The 12,332-nt window shown below is 44.9% G+C and overlaps 2 protein-coding genes across 2 annotated transcripts in view; one reads left to right on the forward strand and one right to left on the reverse strand.

The window, feature by feature from the left end:
• On the forward strand, positions 1 to 3,131 carry LOC308370218 (cysteinyl leukotriene receptor 1-like; the record flags this gene model as incomplete). Its single annotated transcript, XM_080844837.1, has 2 exons — positions 1 to 32; positions 1,895 to 3,131. The coding sequence occupies 2 exons, from the start codon at positions 1 to 3 to the stop codon at positions 3,129 to 3,131; spliced, it is 1,269 nt and encodes a 422-aa protein (XP_080700963.1).
• Positions 3,132 to 6,532: 3,401 nt separating this feature from the next.
• Positions 6,533 to 12,332, reverse strand: part of aadac (arylacetamide deacetylase) — a 15,059-nt gene continuing 9,259 nt past the window's right edge. The window contains exons 4-5 of the mRNA XM_080844967.1: positions 9,649 to 9,820; positions 6,533 to 8,545 (exon numbers count right to left, since the gene is read on the reverse strand). Coding sequence (XP_080701093.1) covers positions 7,925 to 8,545; positions 9,649 to 9,820 — 793 coding nt within the window. The 3' untranslated portion in view covers positions 6,533 to 7,924. The remainder of the gene's footprint in view (positions 8,546 to 9,648; positions 9,821 to 12,332) is intronic.

The raw sequence follows: 12,332 nt of genomic DNA on the forward strand, positions 1-12,332 counted from the left end.
ATGTTGTCTTTTGGATTGGCGAATCAAACTGAGTGAGAACCAGACGTTTCTATATATCATACTTATCATGTTTGTGGTCAAGACTTGCTATTTCACTGAAAGAGCAAAAACACAATGTGAAGATATTGTTCTTTGCTCTACTTCAGTGGGAGAAATGGGACACGTTATCTGGGCAGCTTAGGGTTAGGTTTTGGGTTTATGTGCATTAAAAGACAGTGGTAGTTTTGGTTTGGTTGGCATTATACTTTAGAGATATGGAGGATATTTAAAGTGATTTAGTGTCTGTGGATTGTTTAAAATGGCTGTACAGCTAAATAATTAATACTACCCAGCTAAATAATTAGTATCACCCTTGAGAATACTTTACATGCAAGTCACAAATAGGATAAAAGTGCCAGAAAAACTGAAGATGCGAAATGCAAAATGTCATTGCTTATACTTGCCCAGCAAATGACAGATCATCCAGCCCTAATGCTAATTATAATAATAATTTCAATGTATTAAGTTAAAGGGTTTAAAGAGTTAAAATAACTGTGTAACCAGATTCTTCCCATCCTCTATGCTTTACATGCAAAGAATGCCAATGACATTTGCCTTTAAATCCTAGGACATGGGATCCATCAGTGCTCCCAGACATGGGAATAAAAGCAGTGCTCAGGACATTGTGACTAAAATTGTTTTTAAAAGATATAACAGATATAACAGAGATAACACAGAAATATCGATGAATAGGGACGCCTCTATTGTCATCAAGTACATGTGCATTCTATGTGTCTCCAGAACACAACAGATTTGTGTTAATCAATACATTTTATATAGGTATAAGAGCAATCTGCTGGTGTACTTTTGTACATTCTGTTAAACAAAGTATGTATGCACATTTGGTGTGAAGACAGATGGGTGATGAGTTCAGTATTACAGGAAAACTGTGCCTGTTAAACAGAGTTGGAGCCAGCAGCCTTGATTTTCTTAATGTTGCTGTTATAGTATTAGTGCTGCACATTTATTGCAAAAGGGTGATGCATACATCATAACCACATTATATGGTAAGATTGTCAGCTGTTGCTTTTGTGTTTATAGGAATTATAGCTTTTCCACATCTCTGTCATCCATAATGAATAACGTAGCCCCACAGAGCATATTCAGTAAGTCACTACACTACACTACACTACTACACTACACTACACTACACTACACTACACTACACTACACTACACTACACTACACTACACTACACTACACTACACTACACTACACTACACTGCACTACACTACACTGCACTACACTGCACTGCACTGCACTACACTACAAAGAGGGTGGTTGAACGTTTGGTACAGTTGTGCAAACAGGAAGTTATTGGAGGCAGCTTGCTTTTTCTGCTGATGGGTGAAATGACAAGAATCAGTGGAACAGTGTGTGGTTTTTTTGCTCACTCAATCTTGTCCCTGACGGTCTTCGCAATGCTGTGTTATTGAGCAATCACACTGATGAGGTCAAGTAGATTACTTTGTATTTGAGATTCAAATTTCTCATATTCAACTATCCCTGAAGGTTGTCAAAATAAATGTGTTTTATATTGTGATACCTCATAATTTAAACCATATTGCCTTTATTTGTGACTATAACTCTATACCTTTTTTGAGCAGAACGCCAATCCATCCATGAAGCCAAACTCACTCACACAAGCATAACATGATGAACAACTTGTGCTCTTCCATGGGGACATTATCCTTTCCTTAAACCGTGACAAATCGACAAATCTAGCAAACCATCGCTGAACTTCCCCTGACCTCCAATGATAACAAAACCTTCAAATTCCAATGTCCTTATGGTTCCTTGTCTTGTGGGATTATGGTTCAAGAGTCTCATTATATATATCTCTCTTCCAGGGACAGCAATGATACAGGAACAGTCATACAACAGCTCCTCGTCCCCTCTGCCTGGGCCAGTGATGTGCAACCACTCGGTGGAGTACAAATGGACCGCCTACACTGTGGTTTACAGCCTGGTGTTCATCCTGGGCCTCCTCGGCAACGCTGGGGCCCTCTACGTCTTCTGCAAGCTGTCTGTCAAGAACCGTCTGTCCACCATCATCCTCATCAACCTGGCCGTCTCCGACCTTGTCTTCGTCCTCACCTTGCCACTACGCGTCGGCTTCTACCTGAGGGAGTTGTGGGCCGGGTCGGGCAATTCCGGCACCAGCACTGGTTTGTCCCCACACAACCAGCGTGATATGGATGGTCTGGACCTGGCATGCCGGGCCTCCACCTACCTGTTTTACATCAGCATGTACTGCTGTATCTACTTCCTGACAGCATTGAGCGTATGCCGCTACCTGGTCCTGTCTGGTCGCCTGTCCTACCATAACCTGGTCTACTGCCGACGCGTGCGCCTCCTCTGCCTGGGCATCTGGGTCTTCGTGGTGGGCGGCACCGGGTCCTATATTGCTGCGTTGGGTGGCTTCAATGTAGCTGCAACCGGCTGCTTCGAGCCCAGCACCCAAAAAACCTGGAGCTTCCTCTACCAAGTCAACCTGGTGGTCCTGGTGGTAGGCTTCGCCATGCCGCTGGTCCTGGTCCTCGTCTGCTACGCACTGATGATCCGCCACATCCTGCGGGCCCAGTCGGGTCGGCGTGCCCGGGACGTGGCGCTGGTCTGCCTGGTGCTGGTAGTCTTCCTCCTGTGCTTCCTGCCCTACCACATCCAGCGTACCCTGCACCTAGAGTACGTGCACAGGGCGGACGTACCCTGCGAGGTCAAAGCAAAGCTGCAGCAAAGCGTTGTGGTAACCATGTGCTTTGCCGCCGCCAACAGCTGCCTGGACCCTCTCATCTTCCTCTTTGTGGGCAATGGCTTCATGCGGGTGGTGCGTGACATCATGCAGGCCTGGGGGTTTAGGGATTGGCCCTGGAGAAAGGGGATCTACAGCGCAAACACGGGCAACCTCTCCTGCGAGGGTGCCGCTACTCCCCCCATGCAGCCTATCCAGGTGCCACTGATGCCAGCGCAACCACTGATGTCAGCGCAACCACTGATGCCAGCGCAACCACTGATGCCAGCGCAACCACTGATGCCAGCTCAACCACAGAGCACAGAGCTGAGTGACTCCGGAGACAGAACATCCCTGTAGACTCCCTAGAAATCAGAGCATCAACCCAAAAGATCAGGCTCCATTCAGTTAGAACTGCAATTTATTTACCAGGAGTGGAAAGGGTCTAGAAGCTTCTACAGTGTGGCCAGACACATTTTAACATTTACATTTGGTCTTTTGCCGCCTTTATCAAAGGCCACTGCTAAGTGAGATACAATGCATGGGAAAAGAAAACTGTTCTATGATAAATATGTTTCAGTTTATTGTGTAAAAAGAACCATATGGGGAAGAGAATAGAAGATAAACATAGTATGTTGCTTTTTAAGTACTTTGAGTATGTTGCAAATATGTTGTGGCCCAGATGACAAACAGCCAAATACCAGTCAGGGAGTGAGTGATGTTGGATTGGTGTGTTTGTTTAGTTCACATGAATTAGTTTCAAAAGAGAATACCTTTAAAGAGCCATGCATGGAAAAATGCTTTTTTGGCTTCTATGTTGTGGCGTCACATCCGAATCCCTGTCTAAACCACGGCACCTTAAAAGGCCTGAAATGCCACACTGTTTGGATTTCCTGAAGGTTTGTCTTCAATTCTGTTTTTATTCGAGCCTCCAAAGCCCTCTGTGGAGGAGGTGAGAGAGGTGGAGACCTGATCTGAGAGATAAACACGTTCATTTCTGATCAACTTTAATCCTGCAATGACAGAGAAGTTGGTAGGGACAATGTTCCGTGACTACACAACAGATGTTTGCTGGAGCTGTTTTATGTTTTTTTTTATGTGCAAAGTTACCAGTAATTCTCCATCACACACATGCAAATGCAAACACAGACACGAACACGTGCAGATACGCACGCGCACACACACAAAGACCCACACACACACACATGCAGAGGTATGTACACTCTCCAACCCACACAATACACACCCTTTCAAGAGTGTACATGCTGATCCCATGTCAAGGACTGTGGGGCGGGGGGCAGTTCTCGGTGTAGTACCACTTGTTTGTGAAATAAAGTAAGCCCTTTTGGATATAATCCTTAATAACGTTCTTGTCTTTTGCCAACACCAACAAGAGTTATTGTTCGCACATCACAGCTCAGGGGCCGTAGAGAGGAGGAAGATATTCAAGGCCAGTCAGAGTTCACAGTTCAAACACAAAGAGCTACTTGATCTCTCTCAGCTCTGTTTCAGACTTCAAATGGTTCCAAAGCTGTGGAATTCCTAGAAGTTCAGGGAGGCTTCGGGTTCGGAGAAGTGAAACACTCACTTCCATCACAGCTGCTTCGGTGAAATAAGCCTGTTTTAATCCTTGTCACACCACTCTCCACATGACTTAGTCTCCAGAGCAGAGAGATTTGTATAACAATGTCACATCGTCATGTGGGACTGTCTCGAGGGGAGAAACAGGCAGACCTCATGAGCACACACTCTTGCTTTGATAAAGCCTTAGTGATGTAATATTCGAACACAAACTTGTACATCTACAGATATATATGTAGTCAGTCTCAGAGTCAAAGGTAAATGTTATGAGAATAAATGTTCAGGGAATGTGTTGTGGTCAACAGGCTAATGATAACCCCACATGTGTGTGAATAACTCTATCATACAGGGTCATAGAAAATGCATGTCTGAAACACAATAAGAAGACCAACACACACACACACACACACACACACACACACACACACACACACACACACACACACACACACACACAATATTACTAATTACTTGTTTAATTTTACTTAGGCTAAGTTGTTGGATATTAGTTTTGGCATGTGACATTGAGATTTTTGGCTGTAGTGGTAGTCTGTCTCTCTCTCTTTCACACACTCACACACGAACACGCACATGCACTTACACACACACACCCACGCACACATACACACACACACACACACACACACATTTGTCATGTGCATAGTACCTCCGGCTGTCTTTAATGAGCTCTACTGTGCTGGGAGTATAAGTACACTAAAAGGATAGAGGCCTAAAAAGGACAGAGGGACTTTGTTAGGGAAACTAGCCCACAGGAGGATGCCCAAGAGGGTAAAGTGGGTACAATTTAGTCTCTGTCCCTACCTGGGACCTGTCCCAATTAAGTGTGAAAGACAAGTCCTTATGTCATCACTCTGATTCTCCGGTGATCCATTACTCTCCTGCTACGTCCGAAACCTGATCAGATCTTACTTCCTGTGGATTGTTAATGGACATGAGTTGCCGTGGGTTTGAATGAAACACAAGCTGCTTGGGGAGAGGGGGAATCATCTGTGTCAGCGTCAGTCTAAAGGACAGAACTAAATAGACAACGTTTAGCAAAGGTGGCTAGATCGCGATCTGTCTTTTTTTTTTACACTCTCTCACGCTCCTACACACAAACACACACACTCACACGCATGGCTAATTTAACAATTTAAGGAATTACACTATATCCTGCCCAAGAATGTGAGAAACATTACACAGCAACTGCTGCGATAATATATAATCTTCCTATCCAATATACTATAATCTTCCTATTTGTATTCTTATCATGGTGACAAAAGTAAGGTCCACACCCTGGTGTTGTTCAGAAACCTGGGGCCAGGAAGCAAACAATTAACAATCAGCCACCCTCGAACAAACACACACACAGACACACACACACGAAAACACACACATAAAGAGTAAACACACTCATGCACACAGACACACAAACTATGAAGCACACACGTGCACATAAATCCAACAGTACACACACATACCCACATACGGTGTGCAGGTGTGTGTGAGGGGTACATACCTCAGCATATCTCCTGATCCATATCTCCTCTGGGTGACCCTGGGTCTCTGATCCCCGTCAGGAAATGCAGCGCTCTGCCGGATCAACTAGGATTTCACCCCACGCAGGCACCAGCACTAGGATCCTTAACCACTCACTCCCAGCACACACAGGCACCAGCACTAGGCCTCTCAACCACTCACTCCTCATCACTCCCAGCACACACAGGGCATGGCTCCAGTGCACTGCATGGCAAAAGCAGATGCTCTGAGATACATACACACACACACACACACAAACACACACACTTAAGCACACATGTGAACATAAATACAAACGCAAGCATACACATGCATAAACACACACACACACACACACGTGCACACGCTACCCATTACAACCAGTACACTGCATAAGAAAAGCAGAGAAGTATCTAAATACACACACACTGAACACATGCACAAATAAATACAAACACGCAAAATCAAGACTATTTGGCCATATAAATGTAACCATCAAATTGTAAGGTAATTATGTCAAACATAAGAAACAACAAAACTCTTCTCCCAACAGGGGCTTTGCTCTGCACACAGCAGGACTTTCTCCATCTGAAGTCAGAAACTCGGAAAAGCCAACCATTTGGATCACTTTATTGTTAGCAAATGAATCATTACGTAAACCGTACCATATTTTCATGTGAGAAACAAAGAATAAAACAAACCACTTGCACTATTGGTGCTGGTGGATGAGCCAAGTGTAAAGAGAAAAATGAAAACACTAAAATAAACACTCTAACGCCCGGAGAACAAATATGTACACTAAAGCACGTATGCACTATACTATCTACTGTAAAACTGCTTATAACAGGGAGGACAATGACAACAATATTTAGCAAATGAGCAAAGACAAAGATGGCGAAACACCATTTCCACTGTGTCCTTTTAGACGAGAGGAACACAATGGAGAGGTTGACATTCCTTGGTTGGTCCACTGATAGCAAGGTTACCGTGGTGAGGTTGTGACCTCACAGTCAGAGGACCATGTAAAGGCCATCCTAAGGTGTTTCTGTGGCCAGCATATAAACTGAACTGAGGCATTATGTGTTTTATAGTCAAGAAAGAGAAAGGGAAATGCATAGAAAGATAGATAGATGGATGGAGAGAAGAAAATAACAGAGAGGAGGAGGAATATGGTAGAAGCCTTGAGGGTTGTGGTAATGTGAGAGAAAGGCAAAGAGAAAGTAAGTAAGAGTAAAGCAGTGACAGATTAAGAAAGAGAAAGAGGGAGAAAGAGGGAGAGAAAAAGAGAGACAGAGTGAGAGAGAGAGAGAGAGAGAGAAAGAGAAAGTAATATGTTTGAGGTAAAGTATGCCAAAATCACATGAGGTGTAAACCCTGCAGTTAAGTTGCTAAATCCCCTAGGCGACGCAAACAAAATAAGAAAAAAAAAAAAGTTTTCTGGTCCCAGGAATATCACCCTTATTTATTTAGTTATTTTAATGAGAGAAATTAAGCTTAAAATGGGTAAAGCTGACTTTCCCCCGGTGGTCAGATAAAAAAGGCCAATCCAAGCACAAAACCAAAGCACGATGGAGACAAACAACAGTAATCAACTACTGACATGTTATTGACGACTGTAAGTCTGTAAACAAAGAATATCGAGAGAGTATCCTTTCATGGTTGTTTTTGCAGCATCCCTCGAGTACACAAAGAAGTGGATATCTCTTTGTTACTGGTATCTAGAAATGTCTTAGGAGCTCTCAGTGGATGACAAGCAAAGTGCAGGACTGTGAAGTGAACTAGGCCTCTTCATTTGGTTTAGAAAGGAAATTTAAATAAAACTAACCTCTAAAATAATTTTCTCTGGCAGGATGTACAACAAAAGCGATATCTATAAAACTGTAGGTAAAGTTGATGCCGAAGCGAAAGCCAAATCCTACTTACGTGAATGGGACAAAACATAAGCAACGAGTGAAAATTTAATTTTTACCTTCTTTTGATGTTTTTATTGTATGTTTGTTTTGTTGTGTTGTTGTGTTGTTTGTGTTTGTGGTGGCATGTACAGGTATACAGGTTCAGAGGTTGTGTTGCAGCCAACGAATGAGGTTGTCCGTCATACGGTGGGCGATGGTGAAGTCCGCCGGCCACGTGGTGAACATGAGGGCGCCGTGGAAACCGGACGGGTAGTATTCGTGCGTGACGTCAACGCCAGCCTGCCTCAGACGCATGGCATACATCACGCCGTCATCGCGCAGCACGTCGTACTCGCACGTCAGCACATAGGCGGAGGGCAGGCCCCGCAGAGCAGCGTCCGGCACCAGCAGCGGCGACGCCCTCGGATCGCCCAAGCTCCGGAGGGGGCTGTCTGCTGACGCCGGGGTCGCTGTGGAGACCACCAGAGGCGCCGTGTAGTTGTAGCCTCCATGGAAGCGCTCCGGTAGCAAGGTGCCCCAGTCCACAAACTTGAGCAAGGAGGCGGACTCGGGCCCATTATGTGCGTTGGCGAGCATGGCGCGGTACAGGGATTTGTCGCTGCTGAAGTACTCGCTCCAGAAACGCACCATGAGTGTGCGTGGCAGAATAGGCATGTGCTTATTCTGGCGGTAGGATGGTGTGTTGAGGTCCAGGGCCTGCACTGCTGGGTAGAGCAGCACTTGGGCTCTAAGCACCACCTGCTGCTCTGGGTCCTGCTGGAGCTGTGGGGGGGATGTATTGTTATCTTAGAACGTACTAGAATAAACATCTCTAACTCGAGCCCATGTCAGAACCATCATCTTAGAACCGTGTAAGAATCATCATCATGGCTCCTTAAAGGAGAAGCCATGGAGGTTCTATGGGCCCTTATGGGACAGCCTGTGTGTGTGTGTGTGCATGTATGTGTGTGTGTGTGCATGTATGTGTGTGTGTGTGTGTGTGTGTGTGTGTGTGTGTGCGCGTGTGTGTATGAGTGTGTTTGGTGTGTGTGTGTGTGTGTGTGTGTGTGTATGTGTGTGTGTGTGTGTGTGCATGTATCTGTGTGTGTGGTTGTGTGTGTGTGTGTGTGTGTGTGTGTGTGTGTGTGTGTGTGTGTGTGTGTGTGTGTGTGTGTGTGTGTGTGTGTGTGTGTGTGTGTGTGTGTGTGTGTGTGTGTGTGTATGTGTGAGAGTGTGTCTGTGTCTGGTCTTGCAGCAGGGCAGAGTATTTTTGAATGTACCATGTGCATGTTTGTCACAGTGCTCTGTGAGAGGAAATTAAAACAAAGAGAGAGGAAGAGAGGTGGTGTGACCAGTGACCACAGGAATAAACAACTGACAAGTTACAGTCTAGGATAGATGGCTGTATGGCTCTATTTCCCTTGTTTACCTGCATGACTTTCCCTCTCTCGCTCTCTCTCTCTCTCTCTCTCTCTCTCTATCTCCCTCCGTCTCTCTCTCTCTCTCTCTCTCTCTCTATTTGTCTCTATATCTATCTATCTCTCTATCTATTTATCTCTCTCACTCTCTCTACCTCTCTCTCTCTCTCACACATACACACTTTCCCTATCTCTCTCTCACTCTATCTATCTAACTCTCTCTCTCTCTCTCTGTCTCTATATCTATCTATCTCTCTCTCTCTCTCTATCTATCTATCTGTTTATCTCTCTCTCACTCTCTACCTCTCTCTCTCTATCTCTCTCTCTCTCACATACACACTTTCCCTATCTCTCTATCTATCTATCTATCTATCTCTCTCTCTCGCTCCCTATCTCTCTCTATCTCTCTCTCCCTCTCCCTATCTCTCTCTCTCTCTCTTTCTCTCTTTTGCTCTCTCTCATGATTACCTGCTGGGCTACAGCGGCGGCCAGGTTTCCTCCAGCACTGTCTCCAGAGACGGCGATCCTGCCTGGGTCCACCTGATACTGGGCCAGAACTTTGGCTCGCAGGAAGTGCGTCACCACACGGTACACGTCCTCGAACGGCACCGGAAAATGGTGTGCTGGGGCCAAGCGGTATCTGTGGTAGGGGACAGTCACATTCAGATGGGGACAGGCACATTCAGATGAAGACAGACACATTCAGATGGGGACAGGCACATTCAGATGGGGACAGGCACATTCAGATGGGTCAGACACATTCAGATGGAGACAGACACATTCAGATTGGGACAGACACCTTCAGATGAAGACAGACACATTCAGATGGAGACAGACACATTCAGATGGAGACAGACACATTCAGATGGAGAAAGACACAGCCATATGGAGACAGACGTATTCAGATGAAGACAGACACATTCAGATGATAACAGACACATTCAGATGGAGACAGACACATTCAGATGGGGACAGACACATTCAGATGGGGACAGACATACAGTAGTTGGATGGGGACAAACATATTCAGATGGAGACAGACACAGCCATTTGGGGACAGACACATTCAGATGGGGACAGACATAGTCGGATGGGGACAGACACAGTCAGATGGAGACAGACACATTCAGATGAGCACAGGCCACTTCAGATGGAGACAGACACATTCAGATGAGCACAGACACCTTCAGATGGAGACAGACACATTCAGATTGGGACAGACACAGCCATTTGGGGACAGACACATTCAGATGGAGACAGACACATTCAGATGGGGACAGACACATTCAGATGGGGACAGACATATTCAGATGGGGACAGACACAGTCAGATGGAGACAGACACATTCAGATGAGCACAGACACCTTCAGATGGAGACAGACACATTCAGATTGGGACAGACACAGCCATTTGGGGACAGACACATTCAGATGGAGACAGACACATTCAGATGGGGACAGACACATTCAGATGGAGACAGACACATTCAGATGAGCACAGACACCTTCAGATGGGGACAGACATATTCAGATGGGGACAGACACAGTCAGATGGAGACGGACATATTCAGATGGAGACGGACACAGCCATATGGTGACAGACACATTCAGATTGGGACAGACACAGTCAGATGGAGACAGACACAGCCATATGGGCACAGACAAATTCAAATACGGACAGACACAGTCAGATACTCCTGACTCCTTGCTAAGGAGTACAGTGTGACTAACACACAAAACTGAGATGTAGCCAAAGACTTTAAATGCAGCACTTTGCGCTTTTTTTAATGTTCCGAATCTTTCCACATTTTTCACTTTTCTTTCTAGATGTGACTGAAAATAAACCAATAACGTGGGCAGAATGCTGACGCACATTCATCAGGTAAAATAAGGTCACCTTAACTGGCAAGACAGGAAACTGTGATGATCAGAGGCCTGTAAATTGAAAACATACCTCAGAAAGAAGCCTGATTTAAAATAATCTAACATATAAACTCCTCAGCACTAAGCCACATGAAGATACAACCGCCTATATGACCCAGTAATCAAGATTAAAAATACCTTTTACACTAACTCCAAGGCTGTTTTAAAGGCTTCAGCTCTGCCCTCGCCATATCTTAGCTTATCTTTCCACATACTATTTACAGTCTTGAAAAGCCAAGAGCAGATAAGAGGGGGGTGAAGCTGGACTTGTAGGGGCATGGACATGCTTAGCTCAGCCTCAGAACTGTGGACCAGTGCCAGTTCTGTTTGGGAGACTCTAGGCTAATACATTTCCACTGATCTCACTGTGATGAATGCAATCATCCAACATGGCAGGTCTGAAAGACACCCAGTTTAGATCCAATGATAATAATAATAATAATAATACTCTGAATGTAAACCTTTTCCAATAAAAAGTCAGAGTAAATTGTAAATGTAAGTGTATAGATGGATGCACTAACAGCAGATAAAGACAGAGAGAAAGGAATGCAGATAGATGGATAGATAGATAGATAGATAGATAGATAGATAGATAGATGGATGGATGAATAATAAGGCTGATACTAGGGTAGAGGAGGTGTCCACAGCAGGAGTTTTCTGGTTGTTGGGCGCTGCTGTGTAGCCGTGGGAGAATGTATGAGGGGGTTCAGTTCTGCTTTGACAGCATAGGCCTGATGGATCTCTAAAGAAAACCCGTCTGGGGCAACAGTCTGCCAGTTCCTCCACGCTGTGGAAAACTGGGCAGTGAGCGGGAGCAATCTGGCCCTGGACAACGCTCTACACCCACCATCCTCATCTCTGTTTACTGCCCTAATCTGTGGCGAGACATGTGACTCTCTCTTTTAGCCTCTGTCTCTCCCTTTGTTCCCCACTTCCTAATTTCTACTGACTTCTGTGACCAGGATCTGCTGACAAAAGAAAGGTTAGTGAATTTAGCAATAGTGCTGAACCTTAATACAAATGACCTTTTAAGCAGTGTGGTTAGTACGTCAATTCCTGTTTTTTTTGTGTCTGTAAGTGTTTGTAAACCCCCTCCCATTTTCCTTCTGTGAGGTGCATTGTTACCTCCTGGTATGAAATGCACCATTCATATAACGTTTTATTTGATTTGATTTGATTTGATGAAGCATGGGCAGAAAGGCCTTATCACCAGCATGGTTTCTGTAGATA

This window comes from Sprattus sprattus (genome assembly GCF_963457725.1).
Source record: "Sprattus sprattus genome assembly, chromosome: 9".
Lineage (NCBI taxonomy): Eukaryota > Metazoa > Chordata > Actinopteri > Clupeiformes > Clupeidae > Sprattus > Sprattus sprattus.